The following is a 27,550-nucleotide window of genomic DNA, read 5'->3' as shown; positions in this document are numbered from 1 at the left end:
CCAGCTGCTGGGGAATGACAGTAACTGAAAGATAAGAATGGAGATAGTATATCTGCTGATGGGAAAGGGATGGTCAGAAACGGATAGATGAAATCCTCGAAATAGCTTAATGTATTCTTAAGAAGGGATGTTTACAGGGAGCTAGTGTTAGACACACACTCTGAGGTTAATTCCAGCCCAAAACTTGAACTGGAAGAGAGCGAGTCATCAGAATGGCACAAGTTACCTCTCCCAATAAGAGCGAAGACCCAGTCACTGATGTGGTCCAAAACATTCTCCATTCTCCATTGCTGAGGGAAACAGCTTCCATTGTTTGGAGACACACCTATCCTTTGGGAAGGCATCTTATATTCCCTGTGTAGTGCTAAACATGTATTGCTAAAGTAGAACTTAAAGCAGTTGCTTCATTCTTTAGGAAGATCCAGAGACATAATAATGAAAAAGCTACAAACACAGAAAAAAAAGTTGTGTCCTCTAATCCTACCCCTCTCCTCCTCAGACTGGTTTTTGTTTCATCTTGTTTATATGACCTATAAGGATATATGGGCCTAGTAAAATGATTTAAAGCATAAGAGGATTTTTGTACAATTTACCTATAATACCTCTTTTATCACCTGCAGCATTTGGATGCTTTGCTGAGAGAGATTAAAGACATTGTGGCCAAACACTCCGACATGTCTGTCCTCGAGGCTTCCTCCAGGACTTATTATATCCTCTGCAGTGAAGAAATTGCCATCTATAGCCAGGTGGATTGTGCTCGAACTCAAATGATAGATGAGTTAATGGATCAGCTTAACCAGCTACTAGATTGCTTCTGGCAAAAGGTGAGTGTGACTCATTGAGGGGTAAGCAGACTGTTTCTCTAGGAAAAAAAAAGAAGACAAAATTAAGGGGCATATGGAACTATTCTTTGCCTCCTGTTTCATCTTGAAGGAGGCAGAACTCTAAAAGATGGGTTTGCACCTCTGAGAAGAATGGTTCTTCACATTTTAATGAAACAGATGTATTTTGGCAGTATATTTGGCAGGAACAGAGTGGGGAAAATAATAAACAAGGTAGTCCACACCACCAAGAGGGCATTGTATGTCTTCTGGGAGGGTTTTATTGGAAGCTGAGGTTGTAAAATGTGTCAAGCCAAAAGGTCCCCTAACCTCAGATTAGAATTATTTTGTTGATCTGTGTCAGTGTGGGAGAATGTGTACTTGTGAGGAACAAAGTCCTACACCAGATATTCTGGACCTAAGCTCTGTAGTTGCTTTGTAGTTACTCCAGTACTGGGCCAAAGATACTATGTGTGAGATCAGCTAGTAAGTGCTGTTGATCTGTAGGTGATGAGGCTCTTCCCAAAAAGGTGCAGTTCTGTAGTTCTCCATATTTGACTCTGCACAGGATTCCCTTTGTGCTGTCACTTTGGGTGTAGGGAAAAAAAATAGCAAACAGCAGTCTGTAATGCAGATTGTATAGCTTTGAGGGTCTTTGAAATAATGACTTTCCCCTTGAAAGAGGACTGCAGTCTCCCTCAGAGCTTTTCATTAGGTCTAAAAAGCAGAAACAGCTGGTGGGGATATGAATAGCTTGCTGGCTGAGCTGAACAACAGAAGCCTGCAGCTGATCTGATCAACTGTGCCGTCAGGAACAGGTGTCATGCCATGGTATGAGAGTTAACACTGGCAGGTTTATATTGGACACAGGGATATTGCAAAATGTGTCAAGCCAAAAAATCCCCTAACCTCAGATTGGATTAATTTTATTGGTCTTAAATAGAGATCTATGTCAATGTGGGAGAATGTGTACTTATGAGAAACAAGATAAGTGCAAGACCAGGGATTCTTTGACTCCTCCGTAGTGTGATCTATATCTAAATAAAGAGATTTTCCTCCTGGAACTCCTCCCTTCTAATTCCTGGTTGTATATTTCGTCCCCCAGAATCACATAGTATACTTGTGGAAACTACAGCAATTGCATCTATGGGAAAGTATTTAATATATTTTTAGCTGTCTTTGAATGTGATCTGGCAGCTGGAAGCAAGGAAGGTCAGCACCATGTGAGCACTTAGCTTTCCAGAGATCACAACTGTGTGAAGAACCATGTTAGACTAATTGCTATTTACTCTGTGTTAGCAATGTTGCAGTCTAGGGAGGCTGCCACTGGTTTGTTAATGACAGGGATTATACAAAATTTCTCTGCAGTTGTATTGTTTTCTTTTTACTGTAGAGTAAGACATGAGTTAAGATATGGTTAAAAGTGAAGGTACTGGGGAGGGCTGGAGGAGAGTGATCCAGTCTTGTGGGTTGGTTGGGAAGAGAACACAGTAGTTGCCTTGGCCCACACTGGCTAATTCCTTTCTCTTTCCCAAACTTCCGTGATTTAGGAAGGAGGATTTTGTACGGATGCAGGAGAAATATCCCGGATGCATTCTACTTTGAGAAGAATAGCAGCTTTTCATAAGTGAGATGTTTATTTACACAATTTATGTTCCCATATACTTAAAGTGTCAACCGTACACATGGAAAGTGAGACTTGCTTGTTGGGTTTAATGGGGTTTTCACAAGAGAATGAAAGTGATACCTATGAGAGGTGCTGCAAGGTTTAGTTTCTTCTTAATAGAACTGTACGCTTGGATATGGAATTATTTTTGGACTCATTACTGAGCATCAGCCCTAATGTGGCTGAGAAGTGTATGCTACAGAATTGAGATGTCAGAGTGGACACAGAGATCCCCTCTGTGGAGCCTCTGTCCTAGCTGGATGTTTTTCCACAGCCTTACTGACAACACTGGTGGTCAGTCTGAAGAGGGTATAGTGAATGCAATCATTCTTTGCAGCGGATGTAGTCTGCTTTTACTTTAGTTTATCTGATCTTCTTTTGTTAAAAGATGATTTCTCAAAACCCTGATTCTCCAGAGATTGGTAAATTGTCATGCAAGATAGTACAGAGGTTAGGGGAATTGGGCCTTCTTCTCAATGTACTTTTACCTGTCAAGTGTTACAGTGGGGATTATTGCAACACGTGCCCAACAGTCAAGTGCACTGGGGCTACTTTGGTTTTGCAAAGAGAAGTCTAATGTTGAGTTAAGAATTCTCAAGACTATTAGAAACAGTCATATGGAGTGAGCTGAGGAAATTGTTCCTTAGACCTTTTTGGGCACTTACAGAGTATGTGTAAAGTATGGCAAAAGATGCAGAACTCAAGCTTCTTTTTCCTCTCCTCATAACACTGCAGTTTTGTGGCAGGAATGCAGACTGTAAAGCTGTGGTCTAAAGGTTGCACTGTTAGATGATGAAAACTTAGTTTTTTCCCCCTTATAATTAATATTTAGTTGTTTAATGTTATTGCTGTACATCATATGAAGGCAAAAATAGGATACATTTAACCTGTTTGATCAGGTGAGTCTTAATTTCTTGCTTAGTGTATCATTATTATTTCTTTTTCACCTGCAGTGCCCATGATCTCACCAAGTGGAATCTGTATGACAAGACTTTAAGGTTCCTGGTGTTTGAAACGGAACATGGCAGTTTGCCTGTTCTGGTGAGTAGTTAATATTTAACATTGAAAGATGTTTTTCTTGATGAAAGCACAAAGAAATGTGAAGTATTAAGTAATCTTATATATCAGTGTCCTCTGAGACAAGAAGATACTGTGTCCACTTCTCAATCTGGGAAACTGAGGCTGTCTTTGGTATAACGTTATTGGAATCTGTAAATTTATGCCTTTATATTAATTAATTTTGGAGATTTTTCAGAACTGTGGTAATCATCTGACATCTGGATTGATCCTTTGTCATGTTCAGTATTTCCAGTGACTGCACAGTCTCACTTTCAGTACATATGAAATTGTTGGGACTGTGAGGAACCCCTTTTAGATTGCATGTAGCCAGAAATTGGAATACTTTGGACCTGTTGCTTACATGTTGACTCTTGTTGCAGTGATTTATAATTACCAGTTGTCTCAACTGCAGCCTTTTGGTTATCTGGTTGCCTCAACTCAAACACTGTTTGTGCCAAGATGGAGTTGTGTATTCTAGGATTGCAAGGTGAAATACTTTAGCAATTATGAATGTTAACCAGTCCCTGTTTGCAGGAGAGAACTTGGGGGGTTTTTTGGGAACGGGTGAAATTTAGTTGAGTAGAGAGAGCCTGCAGCTGGTGGGTAGAGGTGGATTCCTTTAGATGGAGCATTGGAGCACCAAGGTTTGGCTTCTGCTCTGAACTGGCTTCTGGAGGAGTCTGCCTTTCATCAAAGGCTGCAAAGGAATCCCGAGGAGCTAAGCTAAAGTGAGCCTCTGGGAACACACTTTTTGGTATGTGGGTTGCTTTCCCTTGATCTCATCAAGATGTCAGAGAAGTTCTGCAGAAGCAGCACCTTAGTAGGTAAGTATCTCAGGGGGCAATGCTTGCTTGTATGTAAACCTATTAAATTTATTTTAAAGATCTAAATACAACTGGGAAATGTTCATACAAGCAGCATGCAGAATGTCAGGCTTGAATGCTTTGCTTAGTCCTAAACTTTTTGCTGCTGAACTTTTCATGTAAATAAAGGACATGTGTTTTTATTTGCAGATTATCCTGCCAGCTCTCCAGTGCACATATTTTTCTCTCCTGTGGCAACTAGCTGCCGTTTCGGAAAATTCTCCCAAGGTTGGCCATTGATGTAATTTTGAAACTTGGAGTTGTGCTTACAGAAGTTGATTTTCCTGTTCTGAGATTTTTTGAAAAAACAAGCTTATAAGAAGATAGTTTGTCAGTTTTCTTGAGGAAACAAAATTGAATTGAGGCATTTTCTCTCTCTCGTCTCCTCTTTTTTTGTTTTTTCTTTTAAAGTGTGTGTGCTTTTCCAGTCTGTGGGAACAATGGTTCACCGCTATTTTTACTGCAGAACATGTGCATCAAATTCCTGGGGCTTGATGGAGATAAGGAACTTGTCTCACTGCCAAAGAGTTTGTTGTTTTCTTGTTTTAAGCTACAAAGAATATTCAATGAAAACTCCAGGACATTCTGTAGCTTTGTTTCTTTTTTTATTTTCTTGATTTACCTACATATTTCTGTCAGAAAGGTCGAGAAAAGTGGAAAATTTTCTTATTGGTTGACTATTTACTTTTGTAATTTATAAAGTACCAAGCTCTAGCAGGTGTTTCAGAAGAAAGTCTAGTTCAAGACACCAGAGGGGAAAACTCTTCTATGTTTTGTTTCACGTGTGAATGTGTACTTGTGCGGCTCCTCTTCATGGTGATTTCTGACTTCACTGAGTGCTGCTGTTTCTGTCATTCTGTCCCCTTCCCTGGTGCTCCTGTGCATACAGGACAGGGCGCTGACACGGACATTTGTGTGAGAAATGCTAGCTGGGAGGTTACCCATTTGGCCACTGATTCACTGTCTATTCCCGTCCCATTCCATTCCTGCGTGGATGTCCACATCTCTCACTGCTCTAATGTGTTCTGCCTTGCACTCCAGACACGGTTAGCTCGACTGGTAATGGGGCAGCACATTTTTTAATTTGGCCTTTCATATGGGAGCAGATTTTGATTGGAAGTAGATGTGACGGCCCACTCTGCAGGGCCAAATCTGGATGTTGGCAGATAGAGAAGTTCCAAGAGCAAAAAAAAATATTTCCTGGACAGCAGCTCTGTTATTTCCCTCTTGCTCTTCCCTAGCAGTGTTAAAGCAATGTATTGCCCCTCACTTGGTTCTCCTCAGCATGTCCTGGGATGGATCCCCTTCCTTATTAACGGAGAGTTGCATAGCATGAAATCTGGCTCTTGTAAGGGCATTCCTCTTACACTGACTGCTCAGAGCTCAGTGCACTGCGGCCGGGACCTGGTGGGGGATCAAAAAGTCTTTTGTGTGGCTGTGAGCAAACCAAATAGTCTCCCATGCTGGATTCATCTTAACAAAGAGTGGTGTCTTAAGTTTATGAGTGCCAAAGTTAAACTCCCTTCCCTCTGTAGTCATTAGGGGAAGAAGGGAGAAAACCAACTCCAGAAGGCAATGCACATTGAACATTAGGTGGGATGGAGCAGAGGTTTTTATGACTCTACTTCCATTGTTATCACTGCTTCATACAGATAAGATTAAGTGAATAGGAGAATACGTGCTGCCCTCCCTACAGATGGAGAAACAAAGAGTTTGTGACTTGCTGAATTCCACTGGTCTCAGCAACTGTGACAGATGCAGTTGTTCATAGCTAGTAAGCTGTTCTGTGAAATGCCAGCTTCTTTCATCATGTCATCAGCTGTGCTATCTTAAATGAATAATATGAGTGGAAGAAAGATGCTACTGTTGTTTGTTCTGTAATTCTCTGTTGAATCATAGTCTCTAACATATTGGTCCTTTCATTTTTCCTAAATGCGTTTTTAGGAGACTCTTTTTCCACTAAGAAGGGAGCTGAGACGTTTCAGTCAGATTTGTACATGCTTCCTCCAGCATAAGGAAAAAGATGTAAGAGAAAAGGTTCGTGTTTCTCTATCACTTAACAAGCATTTGTGCTCAGACCTCCTTTTAAATGCTTGCCTTTTTTTTCATACTGGTGTTTCCTTCTATTAAATTTTTGCTATGTTTTTGTCTCTTAGCAAAGAAATAACTCATAAAAACCCCAGTCTTCAACTATTTATTTAAAATAAAAATTAAAGTTATGTTAGTTAAAATGCTACAAGTTAGTGCTTCAGTCAAGCATAGATTTCTGTCTGCATGAGTCCATCTGCAGAATCAAAGCCTGAATCTGAATGAAAATCATTGCGTTTTCTGATTAGACCTATCAGTGTGCTGGTTGCTATCATTGCTTCAATAATGTCTTGCTATGAATATTACTTAAAAAAATGGAGAAATTGTCCAGTGGTTCATGTTAAAAGAGGGATATTTCAACGTAATAGAGCTCTTCTTCTTGCCCACGGAACTTTGAAAACCTTTAGGTGGTATTCATACATGATACTTGTGTACTCTGCATCCTAATATACAAGTTTTTTAAGGATTTAGCTGGGGCATTTCACCACAGCTGAGGCAAAGAGAAATCTTTAGTTTGCAAGGAAGAAGTGGGATGGAAACTTGATTGTGATTGATGGAAATACAGAGTGGAATTGGCAGGAAAAGTAACATGGTCTCTAAATCCTTCTTTGGCTTTGTTTGCTTGATACAGGCCTTCATGATACTCTGTGACTGGTTGCTGATTTTGAGTCACCTGGATTCAAATAATAATCAAGAAGCAGTTGGACTTCTAGGTTATCTTCCTAACACACCACTTCAGGAAAAACTGCTTTCATTTATCCAGGAACATGTTTTCATGGATGAAGAAGATGAAAAAAAAGGTTAGACATCTTCATCACTGGAGAAACAATCTACCATTTTTGCTATCATTTGTCATCTGCAGTGAATGTATCAGGAAAAAGGGCTGGTCTTGCTTTTGTTGTTGTTGTTGTTTTGTGAGCTGCTTTGGTTTTTTTCTGGTTGGGCTCTTTTACAAACAAAAAAATCTGTAATTCTTTGATCTGTACTGACTAACCACAGAATACAAATGCCAGTTTACTTGTAGGATGAAAAGGGCTGAACTAAAGCAGGGCTGAGTGAGTGAAAGTATTTGGTAGATTGACTTTCATGGTCCAGATGATGGTGTTAGAGGAAGGCCTTGCAGTATTGCAGTGTGGCTCTGTCAGTGCATGGACCCTTCTAAGCCATCAGAGTAAAGGACCAGTGGATTTTGATTTTGGGGCTGTGGGGCAGGTTTCACAGAATTATAGACTTGTTTGGGTTGGAAAGGACCTTAATGATCATCTAATTCCAAAACCCCCTGCCATGGAGAGGGACACCTCCCACTAGACCAGGTTGCTCAAACCTCCATCCAGCCTGGCCTTGAACATGGAATGGGGCATCCACAGCTTATCTGGGCCACCTGTTTCAGTACCTCACCACCACCACAGTCAAGGATTTCTTCCTTATATCTAAGAAATAAATCTTTCCTCTGTCAGTTTAAAGCCTTTCTCCATTGTATCACTACATGCTGCTGTAAAAAGTCCCTCTCCACCTCTCTTGTTTGCCCTTTTTTGGTACTGGAAGGTGCTGCAGGGTCTCCCCAGAACCTGCCCTTCTCCAGGTGGAAGAACCTCAACTCTCTCAACCTGTTTTCATAGGCAAGGTGCTCCAGCTCTCTGAGCATCTTCATGACCCTCCTCTGGACTTGCAGGTCTACGTCCTTCTTATGCTGAGGACCCCAGAGCTGGGCACAGCACTCCAGCTGGGGTCTCACCAGAGCAGAGTAGGAGGGCAGAATCACCAACCTTGCCCTGCTGGCTGCACTGATTTTGATTCAGCTCAGGACACAGTTGGCTTTCTGGGCTGTGAGTGTGCATTGCTGGGTCATGTTGAACTTCTCATCAACCAACACCCCCAAGTCCTTTTCCTCAGGGCTGCTCTCAGTCCAGTGGGAAATAGTATTTGTTGCTCTCCTGCCTTTTTTCAAATACATTTGGATGCTGTATTGAGGTTGTAATTATGAAGGCTGGTTTCTTTTGGGAGTGTTTTGAAAATAGATTGTTCACTGTGGTTCTGAGGCCAAGTTCAAGTGTCATGCTTTTACAAAACAAGCATTGTTCTAGATTTCTCTGTCTAACTCTTGTCCTTCAGCTGTTCAGATGTTCAGTTTTGGGCACTACACTTCCCTGGATCATGGTGTATATGCAAGAACCACTGATGGGCTGAAATTGCAAGAGGGAGATAGTAAGAGAATCTGTATTAGTAAAGATACAGGAGAAAAGATTGCACAAGTAGGTTGTAGTATCCTAGTTGTGGGAGTTACTGAAGTGGGTTATGTTTCAGGTTGTGTATGTTAGGTATCTGAAATGTTTGTTGTGTATCTGAAAGGGATAAAATTGATCCCGCTTTGGGTTAAATGGCCTGGGAACTGTTTCAAACCCTTTTTTCTATGATGCCTTCAGTTTCTCAGTTCTCCCCACAAAGGATCCCTGCCATTGCAGATTCCTTCCTGAACAAGTGATTTTGTGATGGTATATGTGTGCTGTCCGTGTGCACAACTGGCAGCTGTTTCATTCCAGTTTAAACTCTTAATTTTCAGATACTTTTGATCAGTCATTTGCCTTATGTTTGTTTCGAGGCCTACAGTCATTCTAGCAGCAGAAACAGTCCACATCAAAATTATAGGTCAGAGACTGAAGTCTTTTGGTAGCTGATAACTTTCATATGCAGCAGGAAAGAGTGTGTCTTGGCTGTCCTGCTGCAAAGAAGCTCTCCTCAAGCACCTTCATTGCTTGTTGGAATACTCTTAAGAGTATCTGTTTCCCATGAGTATTCCAGCAAGTAATTAACTCATGTTCCAGACGCTTAATATGTTCTTAATGCTGTTAAATGACTTTTTTTCCTTTCACTCTTACTGATAAGCACTTGGAGACTTTCATTGGAACTCTTGCTGACTGTGTGTGACAACTTTTGTAGGGTTTCTGATGAGTTAGGTGCTACTTTTCTAGCATGTTTTATTCTAGGAAAAAAAAAGTGGTTGCAATTTTTCTGATCCATTCCATTTGGTGTGTTTGTGCCTTTTATTCTACATGCTGGTTCAGTTCTGTAGCTGTGAGCAGTGTTGTACTAGGAGATTCTGACTAGTAGAAATGCCAAAGCCCTGTGAAGATCAGAGTAGAAGACTGTGGAAGAAGACTGTGTTTTCACTGTGTTATCAACTGCAGCTTTGAACTGGGAACAAACCTGTGTTTTCTGATATACACAGGGATGAGTGCTGGCATCTGTTACTGAACAGCTGAGTCTATGCTATTTAGGTGAAAGTTGGTCATTTGAATTGGGATACCTTGAATAAAGTAATAGAACAAAGCTTCAATGCTTTTGTTTCCCTAGATCTGACAGAAGAGGAAAAGGATGAAAGTTGCAAACTTGATGACTTGCACAAAAAGCGGAGTCTTCTTGCAGCATATTGCAAGTTAATAGTGTATAATGCGGTAGAGATGACTGCAGCAGCTGAGATCTATAAGTATTATGTGAAGGTAATGTTTTAGATAAGGTTGTTTTTCCTATCAGTGCATTTTAGTTTTTGAAAGTGTCTCCAATGTTTGTGAAAGATACGGTGTTAATAGTGTTATGGCTCCGAATCCTGGTATAATCACAAAAGGGCTATAAAATCAAGCAGGAGTGGGGCAGATCTCCTCTCTTGGTTCCACAAAGGTACCTCACTGCAGACAAAGCTACTGAAAATTGAGAAGAGGACATGTCTGTCTGGACATCTGCTCCTCAGCTTCTCCAGAGAGGCCACTGCAGAGCAGCAGTTTATGGCTGGGGAGTGTTTCACCTATTGAGGTTCTCACACTGAAATGGTCAGCTTAATTCATACAGCTCACACAGTCCATATGCAGGTGCCTACATTTCACATGAGTCCCAGGGTTTAGATGACCCGGGTTTAGGAGAGCTTCAGCCACTCTGAAGGGGGTTTCAGGAGGGCCAAGAACATCAGAGTGTGCAGTTTCCTTGAGTCAATTGACAGAACTTTGGAAATACCTGAGTATGAATCTTGTGCTTTGCTTCATTGGCAAGCACTGGTAAAGTACAGAAGACTTATTTCTCTCCTGGTGAGGCTTTGCTCTTTTTTAAGAGTTAACAATTAATTATGAATTAAGAATTGACAATCAATTAGTTGTTAATACTTAACAATTTCAGTGTATCTTTGATCCCCACATTACTCTTAAAGAAGCATACCATTGCTTTACATATGAAATATTATAAAAAGTCCAGTTTTCATCTTTTAACTTGCATGTTCTGATATTGGGAGTGTTTTAGGAACTTCTTGTGTCACTTGAACAGTCATGTGGTTTGTGTACTCCCAGTGCTAAAGAAAGGGAATGATAATTCTCAATTGTTTTGTTACTGTTGATAGACCTACAGTGATTTTGGAGACATAATTAAAGAAACATTAAGCAAGACGAGGCACAATAACAAAATTCAGAGTGCCAAGACACTGATTCTCTGTCTGCAGCAGGTAAGGTTAAGATTAAAGTAAGAGGCTAGGGGCTCTTATGATAGCTGTATTCACAGTGAAGATTTTTACCTCCCATGCCATAATTAATTCAAAATCATTAGAAAACCTAGCGACAGAAATGACTTCCTTTCCTGCACTTTCTATGTTTATATTGTTTTTGCATGTCATAACTAAAACTCCTTTCAAATCACTACATCTGTTTTAAAAGGTGCTTTTGTCCCTGATTTTTTTTGTCATGTTTTTAATCTTCCAATGCATAGTATGTTAGAACTGATGTGAGGTTCTGAAGTGTTTCTTGGGACACAGCAAGTGTCTCTTAACCTTAACAAATGTTAAGGATATTATGCTGTGTTTTACGGGCTACCTTAATTCCTTTTGGATTTGAGGAACCATGGATGTGCGTATGTATGTTCAGCTCCAACCCCCTGTATTTTCAGCTTTTTTTTTCTGGAGGAAAGTGGGTTGCAGCTTTTCTGAAGGGTCTCAGTTGCTGGGGCTTGCAGCTGCTGACTGATAGCCAGTTAGCTATTTTAGCAGCTGCTTTTGCCAGCTCTGCCTGTGGTCAGAACTGCTTCTAGCCTGGCCTGCTGTAATCCAGAGAGCAGGCTCCTCCTGGGGATACTGACACATGAGCTTTGCTTATTTCACACGCACTGCCGAGGGCTTAGATCTGTGAACCAGCCCTTGAAATCTGAGCTTAGATCAGTCTAAGCAGCATTTGGCTACATATATTCTGCTGACATAGTCAGGACTTTGTGTTTAGGTATCACATAGACAACAGGCCCTTTTTGGCCTTTACTTGACCTTGAAAGTTAACAGGTTGATGAGAACAAGCTCCTTCCATATTCTGTTAGAAAAAAAACCAACCCAAAGCAAAGTTAATTGAGCTCAAGGTGTGCTTTTGACCTAATCTTACTCTCCGAAATTGGCCTATGGTGCTGCCAATCTTGCTGTTTTGTATCTGCATTGTGCTACTCTGAAAGCATCTCGGGCCAATTAGGCCTCTGGGGCTTGATTCAGAAGATGCAAGAGAAGATGAGATCAGTGGGACCATCGTCTTCAGGAATCGCTTTTCTCTTTATGCATATCATTTTTTTATTTCTATTTTTTGATTTGTGCCTGTCTTATGAGCACAACAGTGTCCTTTGTGTCAGTTCATTGTCATTGTTCCATTCATGTGCTTCAGAAGCACAACTTACCAGCTCTTCTGTAAGGCTTCTGTCTGTGTGAGGTGACTCTTGCTTGCTGTGCCTGTCTCTCTGTCTGCCTGGTGCTTTGTTTCCCTATAGGATTACCTGTGTTTGCTTATCTGAGACTTCTCTTGCAGCTGTTTCAGACACATGCAGAAAACCAAGACAGCAGTAGTGGTGTGGACTTCTCCTCTGCTTCCTTTACAAACATCAAAGAACTTGCTCGTCGCTTTTCACTAACATTTGGTTGGGACCAAGTGAAATCTAGAGAATCTATAGCCATGATACACAAGTATGTGCCATGTAACATCACCTTGTCCATGGTCATTGCTTTTGTTAGTTGTCTGTTTTATCTGCTTTATTACTCTGTTCTTTTCTGTTTTTCTTTCAATAGGGAAGGGATTGAATTTGCTTTTCAAGGAGCTACTGGAGTAGATGGAAAATGCTTGCCTCCTAACTTGAGCTTTCTGGTAATCATCAGTGAATTTTCCAACAAGCTGCTAAAGCCAGACAAAAGACTAGTGTAAGTTAAGTTCTTGTACGCCATCGTACAGTGTGTGATTTATGTATCCCTGTACAAAGGACACTTGAACTTCAGTGTGGTGGAATTTGCTCAAGGGCTCTTCAGACAACCTCTTACATCAGTCTGCCCCTGAGGCTGAGACACCCTTGTTGAATTTTGTAGTAGGAGTTATTTCAGATTGTATGCGCAAGATGCATTCTAGATCTTTCTTACGCTTAGTTGTGGCCACATATGGCAATTCTTGTAAAGGAAAAGCTGTTAATTTGGTGGGAGAGATTTGCGACTTGACTGGTTAGTGGAGTGGCAGGAATGCTTTTCTGAACAGAAGAGTAAATCAAAAGTTTGTGGAAGAAGTAATGCACGGATCATTATTTTGTAATTATCTATTTCCACAGCTTCAGGCCTCAATTATGTGAATTCCGTGGAACATATTTGGAATAGAAATATATGTGACACTCTTCATAATATAGATATTTAAATCCAAGGATTTACTATTTACATGGAAATATGCCCTGATCCAGTGGGCCCATGGTTTACAGTGGTTTAAATATTTTCATTTAATGCTGTCAGAATGATAGCCTTCCTTTGGCATCAATGGGGTATTATGCACCTGAATGGAGAGATGCATGAGTATTCCCTTCTTCACTTGCCTCAGCTCTGGTCATCTGGAGACAGAAGTAACATTCTTCCTTCTATTTGACCTTTAGCATTACTTCCTTAGTCAGTGCTGTTCATTTTGGATCTGGATCTCTGTACTTCAGTATTTTAGTTACAGATACTGTAAAAAACAGGTATTTCCATTTTCCAGAAAGCATATTTGAAGACATGGGAATGTAAGATGAACCATTAAGACACATCTGCCTTTTTGCATTTCTGAGCATATCACTCCAGTACATGACAAGAAAAGTTTTACTTTTGAAAGGAAGTCAGCAGAAATGGAAAAAAAACAACCATCACATCTTTCTGAGCTCTGTGTAACTTGCTTGTTCCCATGTCACTTTGTCTTAAATTGGAGGATAACTTCCATGGGAATCATAGAACAGGTTTTGTGTAATCTGGGTCAAGAATGGTAAAATGTCTATTTTCCTGTTACTTCACATGACACAATTTATTAATGATTGCCAGCAACACAGACAATTAATTTGAAAAAATTGATTCAAAGCTGGAATGCAAAATGCAGAAGAAAAATAGTCAACATACACTGATTACAAACCCTGAGAAACCTAAAGTGGATAACCTATGGGTATGGATAACTTCATTTTCTATTCTTGCATTTTTCTCAGATGAGACTCTTTAAGATCTGCTACTCAAATTGGTTTTCATAGAAGCCAAAGGATCATCCAGTCCCAACCCCCCTGCCATGGGGAGGAACACTTTCTACTAGACCACGGTGCTCAAAGCCTCATCCAACCTGGCCTTGACACTTCAGGGATGGGGAGTCCACAGCTTCTCTGGGCAACCTGTTCCAGTGCCTCACCACCCTCACAGTCAAGGATTTTTTCCTAATATCTCATCTAAACTTGCTTTTTTTTCAGTTTAAAGCCATTTAAAGCCTTGTCCTATCTCTACATGCCCTTATAGAAAGTCCCTCTCCAGCTCTCTTGTCAGCTCCCTTTAGGTACTAGAATGTTGCGGTGACTGGCGGCACTAGAAGGTGCTGTAAGTCCTGCCTAGAGCCTTCTCTTCTCCAGGCTGAACCTGGACTCCCTCAGCCTGTCTTCATAGGGAAGTGCTCCAGGCCCCAGTTTGGACAGTTTCTGTATAACTCTGTCCATGTTGTCTGTATTTTAAAGACCTGTAATCATCTGTGGTGACACCCATGCAATAAGTAGTTTTCTGTTAAACCATCCTTGAAAAAGTATCATTTCATTTACCTCCTGGGAGTACTTTTTAATTGAACAAGAGGAAAATATTTAATTGTTGATGGGGGCAGATTAAAGCTAAATCATGATAATTTTTTTCCTAGGACTATATTTAACCTCTTGATCAGAGGATATATTCTGGAAGTATATTCCTGAATGTATCAGATACATTTGATACATTCAGGTAGGTTTATTCATGGAAAAGTTTTGTGGGACATTACAGAACCTAGCAGGGAATGCACTTGACTTCAGTTCTTACTGCTTTGGGCCTTCCCTCTACTGCTGGGAACAAATGGAAAACAATAAAATTCACTAGAAGGGAAATTGCAATTTATCCACAAGTATGTTCATACTATGTTTCTAGAATAACAGTTTCTATTCTGGGAGGCCTAAAGTGCCTTGCAGAGGCTGGAGATTATATTTCCTCTTAGAAATATTTAGGTTTAGCTCCATCATAAATTACTGGATGGAATGTTTTAGGTCAACATGAACTTTGAGAAACAAACATCTGGTTATTTTCATTTTTCTTATTAATCATAGGATTGATGTCCAGGTCTGTATGTTATGTGAATGTACCTGTAACAGATGAGATACAGAATATGGGCATTTGTTAGAAAAGACTATATTTCAACACCATCAAAGTATATGGACTTTAACCCTCTCCCCTATAATTGCCCAGGCTATAGCAGTAAAACACTTGGCTTGTCAATTGCTCTGTACCACAAAATGCACACAAGAAATGAATTGCTGAATAGCAAGCAGCATGAAGGGCCTGATTCCTGAATCAGTAGGAGTCTTTCCATTGACATTGATAGCAGTTGGATTAGACCCTGAAACTGTAGTTACAATACGTGCTTGTTTGAAACCAACAAATTCCATTACCAGGATTTCTTGATCCCTGGGGCCCCCAGAGTCCAGGACTCTTAATTGTTTCAGAGTCGGTGCTTACCCTGACCTCCTCTCAGCACTGGTTTTCTTGTTTTGCAAAGCAAATGAAACGTCTGATATTTTCCAGGCCACTCTCCTAATAAATAAAAAAAAAGAATAATATGTTGTACAGGCTGGTGTTAAAACTGTCACTTCTGGTATTTGCTAAGGTGGGGTCTGTTTTAACAACACTGGGCTTGATTTTAAAGTGATGAACTGCAGCTGAAATGTGGTGAATATCCAGTTTCTAAACCTGAGTCAGACTTTGATTTTTTTTTCTTATGGTTATGAAGTAGGAATGGGTCAGAAAGACTTCATCAGAAATGTCCTGTTTTTCAAACAGAGTATTTGAAGAAGGCCTTTTTGCTCCAGGAAAGGTGATAACTTCACCTGGGATTCAGGAAGGCCCAGTGTCAAGTCTCTGGATCGATTCAGACAGAACAGGGCTCGAGACAATGTTTCCCACATCCCATGTGTTGTCACAACTGCAGAGCAGTTAACTGCTTCTTGCAGACACTTGACATTTTATTGGAAAGCTGTGAGAATTGGATTAAGTTTGAGCTGATAATATAGAAAAATGGTTTAATTGGTTGTTCTTGTTTTTAACCTTGACAGAACAGGCACTCATGGTGTAAAAACCCCATTGCCTGACCTGTACTGTTTCCTGTACTGCTGAATCACAGGGAGCGTCTCTCGCCTTGTGTTGCAGTCCATGAGGCAGAAAAAGCCACCAGGAGAAGAGGTGACTCCTCATAGAATTCTGCTTTGTTCAGGTTGCTACTGTCAGCAGCAATTGGCAGTGACTTTCCCTGCACAGGAAACTCTTTCTAGAGGCTGATGTAGTTTTGTAATTTCTGTGGATCTAGTGTTGTTTCTAATGCTAAAAACTCAAGCACTCTTTTAGCTTTGAAGACATCTGCATTTTAAATAGATATTTCAGAGATGTCAGGTATTTCAGAGGAAAGGGGTGCCCTCTCTTCAACAGTTCTGCATGCACCTTTGGAGAGTAAAGTGAAAATACTTTCTTGCAATACCTGCCCGAGATATTGAAGGGAAGGACAGTGAGTATCCTTAAGCTTGCTTTTGTTTTTGTCCCAGGTACAGTTACTTACAGAGGTACATAACAGAGCCACTGCCCTGCAGAGGAGATGAATGGCAGCCCTTGGTCTGGTACAGAAACTCTTTATTGGCAAATGAAGATGAGGAGAGCTCTGTCTTCGGCAGTTTGGGAGAGTGGCCCCCCGTGAGCTCATCTAAGACATCTTCTTTTAAAAGGAAATTGTCTAGTGGTATGAAAACTTCCCAGTTCTTGATCAGCTGTATTTTTGTTGTCTGTGTGACAAAACTGCTGTATTTGCTATTTTGCTTTGCTTTAGCAAATTTGCACGTGCTAAAACATATTTCATGCTTTGCATTGGCAGTACAGTACCACGATGTGTTGGATGTTGTGGACTTCCCAGCTTGAACTGTGGTTTTTGCCTTCAGCTTTGTTGTTGTTAAAGGTCCCTTGATCACTCAATAGCAGCAAGGTTGGGCTGAGGACTCCGAGTGACAAGAATTCAAGATTATCTGAATTCTGCTGTGTACTAACATCTGGCATTTGTCTGAGGCACTGAGACTTGGTTGATTGCTTTTAATTGTTAACTTAAGGGCATTGTTGCTTTAGGCCCTGTAGATAATTGAGACAGGAGAGGTATTTCCAGGAGATGACTCAGATCTTCAGGCCAGATTATCTGGGCCAAGTCATCTTCTAGGGTTTTTCTCTCTGTTGAATTTCTAGGGAGCCTGTAAGATTATACTCCTACCTTAAAGAGTTATAGTTGGATGGGCTCTATCCAGGCTTTAGCGGCATTAATGGACTGCCAATCTGTAATGAAGTATTCACTGCATGGATATGGTGGGACTTAGTTAAAATGTAATAAAGCCATTATGAAAACAATTGCTAATAAAAATGCTAAGTGTTACGGGCATGTGCAGTTGTATGTGGAGGAAAGGAAAATTTTCCACAGTGTCCTTTAGTTTCTTTCTCATTCTTTCTCATAAATCTTCTTTTCAGTGACTTGCCTTCAGAGAGTTGGTTCCTTTGTGTCCCCACAGGCCCTCCTTTCTTGGGCATTATAGAGACTCAGCAGTACTGATAGCAGTTATGGACCAGGGCCAAGTTAATAAATCTAGATTGCAAAAATGACCAGTGGGCAAATTAAATGGATTTTCTTTTAAGTGGCTTTTAGCTGTCTCCTTCAATAAATGAATGCTTTGCTCCAGATGTCCTTTTAAGCTTGGCCCGATTGTTTCACTGCTGTGGGGAACATATTGGAAATGTCCATCTCAAGACCTCTGAGGGTGAGGCTGAAGAACAACTATGTTCACTCTCTGTTGCAGGGTCTTTGCCTGAAACCAGCCAGACTGAAGCAGCAAGCAAAGCCCTGGAACAGCAGGGTGCTTCCCAGCTTCCCTCCTCAGCAGGGAAAAGCAGAAAGAGGCTGAAATCTCGAGAGATGCGCTTGCAGGAGCATTTGCCATTCCTTTGTCCAGGAGGGCTGCGCAGAAGATACTGGTGAGAGTTTGATGTTTTACAAGCTCCTTCACCTGTTCTTACATTGATGCTTGGGGTCTCTCTATCCACCTCTGCTTCTGTTTTTTGTAATACTTCATGAGCTAAGGGTGTGTGCCCCTCCTGTCTTTCTTACGGGCTGCGTCCCAAGGAAGGTTGGGGTTTTTTCTTTCAGAGTCCGGTATCTACATTTGCTGCTTTCTCCTGCCACTGTCACAGGGCTTCTGTGCTTTCTTGGAGTAATACTGAGTGTACAGAGAAAAAGACAAGGATGGAGGAAAATTCCCTGTCCTACTTCCCACGTCCAGATTGGAGTGCTGTGGTGTGGGTTACTCTCTGGCTGTTTGCTGGAGCCAGACAAGAAGTGTTTTCTGCATGTCTGGAAATGAAAGAGGATTCTTGTCTCTGCAGATCTGCTATCAACTACTGTGTACCCAGTGGCTTTCTTTTAGAGAAGTGTTGGTGTGTGGCATGCACGCGTACCCGAGTGAAACCCCACACAACTTGGATGTAACAGGTGTTGCAGAAATAGGGAGTCTGCAGTCTACTTTTGAGCAAAGTGCTCAGTTGCAGTATTTGCCTTCAATTCAGTTAATTTATTGAGGTGTTAGGTGCTATTTCCCTTATTAGTAGGTTAAAAGGTGAAACACAAATTCTGGGAAGATGCATATTTTTCCAGGTTTTGGAATACTTGTTAAATGGACATAGTGAATACAAGTAAAATAGAACAAAAATTCATTAAACATCAAGGTAGCCCCTGTTTAAATCAATGTTTTGTTTCTGAACTGCTTTATTGAAAATTCCTCAGAGCATAACCTGTTTCATACTGGGAAATTCTGGGCCAGTAATTTTAGGCTACCTTACGTGGATATCAGCAGCAGATCTTACTATGTGAAATACACTGCCTAAAGCACATTTGTGCCATGTGCAGCCTCTGTTACGAGATTTCTCAAGACTTAGCTATTTTTTGGTTTGTTTTTCATTTCCAGCCAAGATGAGATTAAGACAGAAGATGTCTCCGAGGAGGGTCCAGCAGAAGACACAATTGAAGATGTTGACATTGTTGGTACAGACCAGGTAATTCTGGCTGGTTTTCCAGCTGTGAGGACAGCTGTAGTTGAGGTGGGTGGATGTCAGGTCAGAGCCTCCTGGGTAGCCGTGTAGCAGCAAAGGGGGTTGCTCTTTTGTTGCCTTTTTCAGGATGAGAAAAGGGGGATTGCCTTCTTCCCGCTGCAGCTGTAGTTTCCTCCTTCAGCTCAATCTACATTTTTAATGCAATCCTTATTGTAGCATCTAGACATCCTTAGGTCATTCCTAAGGATTGAATGTCACTTAGGATGCATTAAGAGGAGGATCCCGTTTCCTTTTTTCCCATACTGTGAAGCTTCCTGATTAGGAGCCATTTGCTGCAGTTGCTTCGTGTTACTGACACATTGCAGAGATGGCACTGCTGCATGGCCTGCAGGGAAGATCTGCTTCAGAAATGGTGTTTGCATTGTGTTCTTTGGATTGAAAGACTTGGAATGTGTCTGATCACTGGTCAGCCCAGGGCTCTTGCTAGAGTATCCCATGTTTCTTTTCCAGTCAAGGTTGTTGGGCAGATTAAATTGTCCCTGAACAAACTGGGGATTTGAAGGGAAGCATGAGGACATTGTGGGCTTGGAGTGGCAACCAGCAGAGCCAGGGGCTTGTCTTGTGAGCACTGATTGCCTTTGGGATCCAAGTTTGGCAGAGCTGCAGCTGTCTGCCTGGGTCTCAGCTCAGCCCTGGACTGGATCCTTGCTGCAGGGAAGGACTTTCAGTCCTTTGGGCCACTGGAGTGCAAAGACTCAAACAGGACATTGTACAGCAGGGTCTTGTGGAGTGACTGTACAAGGAAAGGGGCGGGGGGGTGGAAGAAAGGCCATGATTTTTCCTGTGCTGCAGCTAATCCCAACCCTTCTGCCCCCTAAAGGTTTCTGTCAGCCTCTACAGGGGGCTGAGCAGTTCCTTCAGGTTTTTCTCCTGTATTTCCCCCTGCTCTCTGCACTTCAGAACATAACTGAAGTGTTTGGCAGACAGTATTTCTGCAGTAAGTCAGGAAACCCCTTGATTTCCAGTGACTCTGGTTATCTGGGATCTAACAACCACATTCATGATTGTTGACTTTTTAAATGAGTTTTTCCTGTAAAGTTCAGCAAATAGTTTTTTACACATGGTGGGCTTTTATTTTTAAAGAGGACTAGAAGGAAAGAAGGAAGGACTTCTACCTTTTCTTTCAGTCATATGCATGTTAAAATGTGGACAGTTTGGCCATGTACTTGAAGCAGCTCCTACTGAAGATAGAAGAATTTAACTCCATGGACAAAGATCGAAGCCATACAGAAAATGCACTACTTATCCAGTATGGTGCCTTTCCCAGTAGTGCCTTTTCTGGGCTTTTTGGGGTATGGAAATACTTCTTTCCTTTTGTGGAAGCTCTAGTTCTATACAAGAGCTGTCTCTATGGCTAAGCTGCTGAATGGTTAGATGCTACACAGTTACTCAGATTCCTTGTGGGCTTTTACATGACATCTCCATCATAGTAGACGACTGACTTAATCTCTTTTTTCTTGTGATATAGGACATTTAAGACACTGAGAGGATGAACAGAAGTGAAGCACACACTGTTTTTTTCTGCAAATTGTTTAACTTGACAATGTGGTGTGAGGGCATCAGCTGAGGTGGCAGAGACATGGATCAAGTTGTCTCTGTGCCTATGGGCATCCACTCAGAACCAGTTTGTAGCACTGTGGTTGATTTCTCACCATTGCTGGTTGTGGGAGTTACTGAGGTGGCTGCTGCAAGTCTAGGGTTGGGTATTCTGAGCATCATTACTCAGCTGCATCCTGATCCTTGATGCTGCCTTGGAAAAACTCCCAGCTGAAGGACTGGAATCAGTGTACTGACAAACACCGCATCAGACACTGTGAACCAGGTGAGACAAGCGTGTTTGAAGCATGTGGGGGCAGTGCTCTGCTGGCTGTGTTCTGTACTGTTTGAGATAACCAAATGGAGAGCTATGTGCTTCCTTGCACCCAGTGCAGGGGAGAAAGGAGCCTGGCTCAGCTGTGAACACTGGGACCTGCTGGGTGATGGCAAATGCCATTTCCTGCCTGTAAAATGGAAAACCTGGAACAATCATCTGAAAGTATTTCCATATTCCATTGCTTAGAGAGATGTGGTTAGTGGTCTGTAGGCATCAGGACATGTTCCTGGGAAACTTGTGTCAGGGTTTCAAAGTAACAAAGAAGCAACTGTGGACCAGCTGACTATTTTCCTCTGGAAGAAGACCTTTGTACAATGAGCACCTGTGGTGTTTACTTGGAAAAAGCCTGGAAAGACAATGTAAATAGACTGTAAATATGGCCATTCAAAAATAGGGGTTTTTGCATTAAGAATTTGCAAATGATCTTCACCCAAGAATGTTTCAGTGGCAGTTAGGCTGGGGAGGGTGGGCTGCTTTCAACTGACCCTTCTCACTGCTCTCTGGAATTGTACATTGCAGTAATCATATCAGCTTTATTTTTTATATATATATATATATATTTTGGATTGTAACTGTGTAAATAAACTACAGAACTATTGCTGTACTGAATGTGCAAGTGATACTCCTACACTGTGTCTGGAGAAAGAAGGGCAGCGATGTGTGCTGGCCTTTGCAGTTGTTGTGTTTATTTTACAGGCTGAGCAGGGAGTTCCCATGAAGATGGAAGTGAAAGCCATGACTGTTGCCCAGGTAGTGGGTATACTGAAGTAGCCACAGTGAATCCATGATGTTTCCTTTTGCCTGGGGGGCTGAGGTACCACTGAGGGGTGAGGTACCACTCCCCACATAATGTGGTTGTCAGGTCTCCTCTGATTCAATCAGTAACTCCCCCTACCTGGACTGGGGTACTGATGTTTCCTTCATCCATCTGTGGACGATTTGTGTATCTAGGCCTAAGCACTCACCAGGTAGGCAGAATAGAGCTTGACTAAGAAAACAGTTATACCTGGAACCACATCAAGCATATGGAAGCTTTAGTTCTTGTAACAATGGGCTAGGGCTGGGAATTACCCTGCAAGGGCAAGGTCCAGTAATCCTTAAAAGCTCATGTATTTCAAGAAAATGGACTTCTACAGTAACAACAGGATGCGTTCCACTTAGAAAAGAGGGGACTTGGTTAGCACAAGTATAATAGAGAGCAGGATTTAACAGGCACTTCATTAAACACAAAGTGGCAACAGCAGCTACAGGCTCTGCAGAAGAGATCGACCCTGCACCGTAGTGCTGTGTGACAGAGACATGTCACTGTATGCTGGAAAAGCCTGTGGCTGTTCACTGCCCAGATACAAGTTCCCTTTTTAGGAAGGGTTTCAGGTAGAAAAAAGCAGCAGGTAGAAAAAAGCCTCTCCTGCACTGCAACAGGGGCTCAGGATCATCTTCTGGAAAGCCAGTTGGTCATCCTTTCCCTGAGGGAACAGAGCTTAACAGAAATGCTCTGTGTATCTTTACTGTTGAAAAGCCCCACACCATGGGCAGTAAGTGAAAAGTATCCAGCCACCACAAGGGAAATCTGACATTGGTGAGTCTCTATTAAAACTGGAATAATCAACCCACTTATCTTTTTTTTTAAAAAAAAGATCCTTCAAATGGTATTAAAATGACTTTTTTCCTCAGTAACATTCACCAGCACTTCAGCAACGAGTTTCTTTATACACAGGTGTGTAGGTTTGTGCAGGAGCTGATGTGATGAGTAGAGCACAACAGGTTTCTCCCAGCTGCTCTGCAATACTCTCTTTTGGATGATGAAAAACCTGCTAGAGGCAGATTGCTTTGAATATGCAGCTTGTACTTACCCAACCAGACTGCAATACCTGTGTAACCCATCTTATGGTGAATGGTTCTTTAACAGTAAGACATGAATTGTGTGCAGTATGTAACAAACATGTTAAATTACATGTATGAAAATCTTTATTTGAAAATACAAACATGTTTTTTAAACATTTTAAAAGATCTACACTGCAACCAAAAAAATAACTTACATCTTTTTGTACATTTTTTTTCCCAACAAAACCTGTTTAACAGTTAAGAGTGAGGCAACAATTTCAAGCTGCTGTGACACTGATGAATATCCATGGAATGTGTCAATAGCAAACAAGCAAAGGGGAGGACAGACAAAAGCACTGAATGCCCACAACAAATTAGTGCACATCACTGATCAAGTAACATTTATACAAAGGATTTAAAAAAAAAATTGGTTCCTTCTACATGAATTATCACACCCATTTTGGATCAAGTATGAACACTCAGACTTCATTGTTAAATAATCTTTTTATGATTAACATCAATGAAAAGACTGAAGTTTAAAAGGGCACACAAAATTAAAGTTGGGGCAAACAAGGACTACATAGGGAAGAAAAACAGCTTGTCTTGGGTGTTCACTTTCCTTGTATTCTACTAATACGCACAGCTTGTCAGACAAAACTCTGCTTGTAAATGAGTGCTGAACTGTGCACTCAGTGTCATGTCTTTTCCTTGCCAAGGCATAAAATAGGGCTGTCTATGAGCATGAGCACATTGCAGGTGTAAATTGTCTCCTTACCTCCCATACCAGGACAGAAATACCTGTTCACAGGTGAGATGGAGATGGTCAGTGCCCCACACATCAACTTTGAGAGAATTATACAGTTCTCTTAAAAACAGCAGATTACTTTTTCTTAAGTCAAATATTGTTATTCTTCCAAAAAGGAATTATGCAACATCTGTAAATAAATATTTTAATCTATTTTACAAACTATAAACTATTGAATAAATACAAAAATCTCATCATTCCGTATAAATGCGCTTCTTTTACTTAAAAGGTAGTGTAGTGATCAAATATTTTTAGCACAAAACTAAGCTGACTTCCTGGAAACAAACCCCAGTGAAATGTATCAGTGTGTAGCAGACCTGCTGCAGACTGTCCCTTCTCTTCTGCAAGTGCCGACCATAAGTAACCTCTACTCAAAATCCTCATCATAGTCATATTCATCCAAGTCTACATCAGCCAGATGGGAAGGCATTTCAAAAAATGGTCTTTTCTCCATTTGATACTTTAGAACACTGGCCTTCTGATGGTCTACAGGATTCAGCTCTGCTTCATACCTAGAAGCAGACAAAAAAAAAAAAAAAAAAGAAAATGAAGGAGTCTAACTATGCAGAGAGTGCCTAAATGTTGGACCACTAACAAGGCAGCTGCAGGAAGAACATACTTTTCAATATTTTATATTTATAATAAAGAAACATAACCAGAACAGCACCAGGGTTCTGTAATAATTCCCTGAATTTAAGGTAGCTTACTCTCCTACCACATGCCAAACTTTGCAGTCTAATATGCAGCTCTACTGAAAGGATTCAAAGCACACAGTGACACACTGCTCCAGTGGACTACTCATAGGCTAGAAATGGTCAAATGCAAGACTTCAAGTACTTGCCAAAAACCCCTCAAGTTATTTTCAAGAAAGCTGAAATGAAGCTCAGTTAGGAAGAACAGAATAGAGCTGCAGTAGGTTTGACAAACAGGAGGGAATACTGGATTGAGGCTCTTCCTGACATGTGTTTGAGCACCAGGAAGCGATAGCAACTGTGCTTTTAAGCAGATGCTGGAAAGCAAAAGCCAACTGTTAATGCAGAAATTATTGATAACTACCTGCTGCTGATGCAGATGAATAGATGGATAATGAAATGTAATGTTTAACTAATGCAAGCCAGTGAAGGCTGGTATTTAAAAAAGGTTAGCTTTAACACTTTACGTGGGATCCATCTATAATTCATAGTGCTTGAAAAACACGAAGTCTCTGTGGAGATTTATGGTGGCAGATTAAAGAACTAACCATTTCCGGGGTTAGGGTGACTCAGGTTCATGCATGTCTTCCCAACCACTACTGAATCTCATCACATGATTTTTTCCATCTACTTGACTGTGCGGAGAATAAGCTTTAGATACTGCAGTATCTGTTCTTTAAAACTGCTTTATGAAGGCATTACATGCTGATGAGAGTTGTTCTTTCAGAGAAAGACATAGGGCAAAGAAGAGTTAAAAAGAATCCACTATGAGCACTAAAATAGAGCAGCACCTTGGGTTTCTCCCATGAGTTCACCACTGATTTAAACAGAAAACAAAAGTCATCTGAAGGTTTAATTCACCAAGTTACACATTTAAAAACCAGGGTTTGTAAAAAGAGATGTATATTTCAGAGTAAGAATTTTGGCTCACACACGTGTACTTGGTAGTGTCACACACAGTTAATTACATATTTTGAGAAGGATTTGTCTTGTCTTTTTTAAATGAATGACAGTGGTGCTGAGGCTCTACTTTAGTAGAGAGGATTCCTATCAACCCTTCTGCTGCATCCTTACCCGTCATTCCACTGGTCACTTGCTGCCTCTTCTGCTACCAAGATATCATACTCTTCAGCAGCATATTTCTCCCAGTCAGAGACCTCTTGACTTTCACCTTCACCATCCTAAACAATCACATTGCATGTTATACAAAAAAATATTAATTGCTAAGCACGTTGCTGTAAAGACTTTTAGAGCTTCGTACTCACCCGCAACATAGAAAACTGATCCTTCTGTTCATGGTCAAGGTATTTTTCAATGTTGAAAAAAGTATCAAAGAACACATTTGTCAACTTACATCGCTTTAAATCATGAAGAGTAATTTTTCCTGTAAAGAAGATTATGAGATAAGATAATAAGATAAAAGAATTAGAGCTGAAGTTATCCCTTCTCCAAAGTGGAGGAATCAAAAGGTACATTATCATTACTCAGTCATCACTGCTCAAGAACATTTGTCACTGATGCTCAATGCAATGGGAGAGATGCAAACAGATGAAATACTCACCTAGAGATATGTCCTTCAAAGTGTACAAAACTTCTAAATGTTTCAGATTTTTTTCCTTGCTATGGTTGTCATCCCACAGCCCGTCAGTATATTGGAGTGAGATGCAGTCTACCTCCCTTAGCTATTAAAAATCATTGAAGGTATTAGTTTAAGCTTCTTCAACAGATAGAAGTCTCCAGTGAATTAGCCATTCCTTCCCAAGGAGTGCTTGGGTAGCAGGTAGGAATCTCCTATGGCAGCAGCCCTCTCTCCTCCCTGACTTGAGCAGACAAATGTATGGCAGAAATGACAGTGTGTGACTATGCTTCATACAGATGAATTTTTCATAGAGTCAAGGTTGCCACACTTGTCCAGTCTGATCAATATTTATTGCTTGAGAGGAAAGCTAAATGCTCAGAGGTGCTTTGTTTGATTTTTATAGTGTGATACTTTAAAGACTCAAATCAATGGATGTGTTAAGCATTAGAAGTATTTGTCAGGTTGCTCAGAAATGTTACCCTATTTCAAAGCAGAATATTAAAGCTTCTGCAGAAAGGCTAAAAAGTATGAGATACACAAGGGAGGACAGATGACTATCCTTAAAACTCCCCTTTATTGATTCACCTGGAATACAGACAATCTTCCATTGTTAATCAAATAGGAGCTAACTGAAGATGTTATGGAAGAGTTCAATAAAAGCCAGACTTGGACCAGTATTTCTTCAGCACACTGTCCCAGTCTCTAACAAAGTGTAACTCAAGGACATCACAGGGAAGCAAAATCCAAATCCCATTTGTACATGCTTGCATCTGTCATGAAGGGCCCCAGTGCGTTGTGCCTGGCTCATAGCTGGTGCTCCAGAACAACACAAATCCCCCGTGGCACCTGTGCCGTATCTGTCAGACCCACACAGATGTCTGAAGCACTGCACCATCTCAAGTGGCAGCAGCTCTCCACAACCAAGCAAATGATTTGAATCCTAGTTACATAAGCTCCCAGTTTAAGTTAGACTCCTATATTTGGTTCACTGATTTGCTCTCCAGTTTCCATTTATTGCAATGGGAGCTTAGACACTTAACACTCATGTGGATGCCTACCACTGTCTCTCAAACACCAACAAAACAGGAGTGAAATTAAAGTAATTAATTCAGGTCTCCAGAAATTAAAGCTTGCTTTTCTGTACACAGAGCATTTTATAGAAAGTGTATCGCAGTTTAGCCATAACTTTATGAAAGTGTCTTCTTTTGTTTCAAGTCTACAAAGTGAAACATCAGTTTACACTGCTAGTTTTTTGTATTAGAAAAACAGAAGTTTTTTTTTAAATCCACCTTTTAAACATAATTCAATTTTTACTAAAAAAAAAAAAAAATCAAGCCTTCTCACCTGGCTTTCATTTTTATTACCCTAAATAACTCATCTTGGTTGTGTTTGATAGCCTTGTTTTATCATCCTCATGACATAGAAGAGATATATCAATCTTGTTTCATTTGAAATGCAGAACAGAAATATTATTGTAAATGTCTGCTTTTCAGAAGCATAACATAAAACTGGAAGGGAACTACTGAGCTCAGGAGGTGATTGTGAGCAACCATGTAACATAAATGTGCTTCTCAGAGCTTGCCTCACTTCCTCTTAAATGCCCCCCA

General features: G+C 40.8%; 2 protein-coding genes across 5 annotated transcripts in view; one reads left to right on the top strand and one right to left on the bottom strand.

Moving 5' to 3' along the window:
• The window catches only part of LOC116440014 (cohesin subunit SA-2-like), a 58,930-nt gene extending 37,278 nt beyond the window's left edge, over window positions 1–21,652 (top strand). For both annotated transcript variants that reach the window (XM_032100228.1, XM_032100229.1), the window contains 14 exons: window positions 621–824; window positions 2,372–2,448; window positions 3,441–3,528; window positions 4,560–4,637; window positions 6,354–6,446; window positions 7,129–7,297; window positions 9,849–9,994; window positions 10,879–10,980; window positions 12,308–12,462; window positions 12,565–12,693; window positions 16,581–16,771; window positions 17,865–18,039; window positions 19,026–19,113; window positions 20,639–21,652. In XM_032100228.1, the coding sequence (XP_031956119.1) occupies window positions 621–824; window positions 2,372–2,448; window positions 3,441–3,528; window positions 4,560–4,637; window positions 6,354–6,446; window positions 7,129–7,297; window positions 9,849–9,994; window positions 10,879–10,980; window positions 12,308–12,462; window positions 12,565–12,693; window positions 16,581–16,771; window positions 17,865–18,039; window positions 19,026–19,113; window positions 20,639–20,647 (1,704 nt within the window). In that variant the 3' untranslated portion in view covers window positions 20,648–21,652. The remainder of the gene's footprint in view (window positions 1–620; window positions 825–2,371; window positions 2,449–3,440; window positions 3,529–4,559; window positions 4,638–6,353; window positions 6,447–7,128; window positions 7,298–9,848; window positions 9,995–10,878; window positions 10,981–12,307; window positions 12,463–12,564; window positions 12,694–16,580; window positions 16,772–17,864; window positions 18,040–19,025; window positions 19,114–20,638) is intronic.
• Window positions 21,653–23,095: 1,443 nt separating this feature from the next.
• The window catches only part of PPP2R3B (protein phosphatase 2 regulatory subunit B''beta), a 53,592-nt gene continuing 49,137 nt past the window's right edge, over window positions 23,096–27,550 (bottom strand). For all 3 annotated transcript variants that reach the window (XM_032100231.1, XM_032100230.1, XM_032100232.1), the window contains 3 exons: window positions 25,630–25,748; window positions 25,439–25,545; window positions 23,096–24,184 (listed from right to left, as the gene is read on the bottom strand). In XM_032100231.1, the coding sequence (XP_031956122.1) occupies window positions 24,040–24,184; window positions 25,439–25,545; window positions 25,630–25,748 (371 nt within the window). In that variant the 3' untranslated portion in view covers window positions 23,096–24,039. The remainder of the gene's footprint in view (window positions 24,185–25,438; window positions 25,546–25,629; window positions 25,749–27,550) is intronic.

This window comes from Corvus moneduloides, chromosome 2, assembly GCF_009650955.1.
Source record: "Corvus moneduloides isolate bCorMon1 chromosome 2, bCorMon1.pri, whole genome shotgun sequence".
Lineage (NCBI taxonomy): Eukaryota > Metazoa > Chordata > Aves > Passeriformes > Corvidae > Corvus > Corvus moneduloides.
This window is presented reverse-complemented; position numbering and strand designations above follow the sequence as displayed.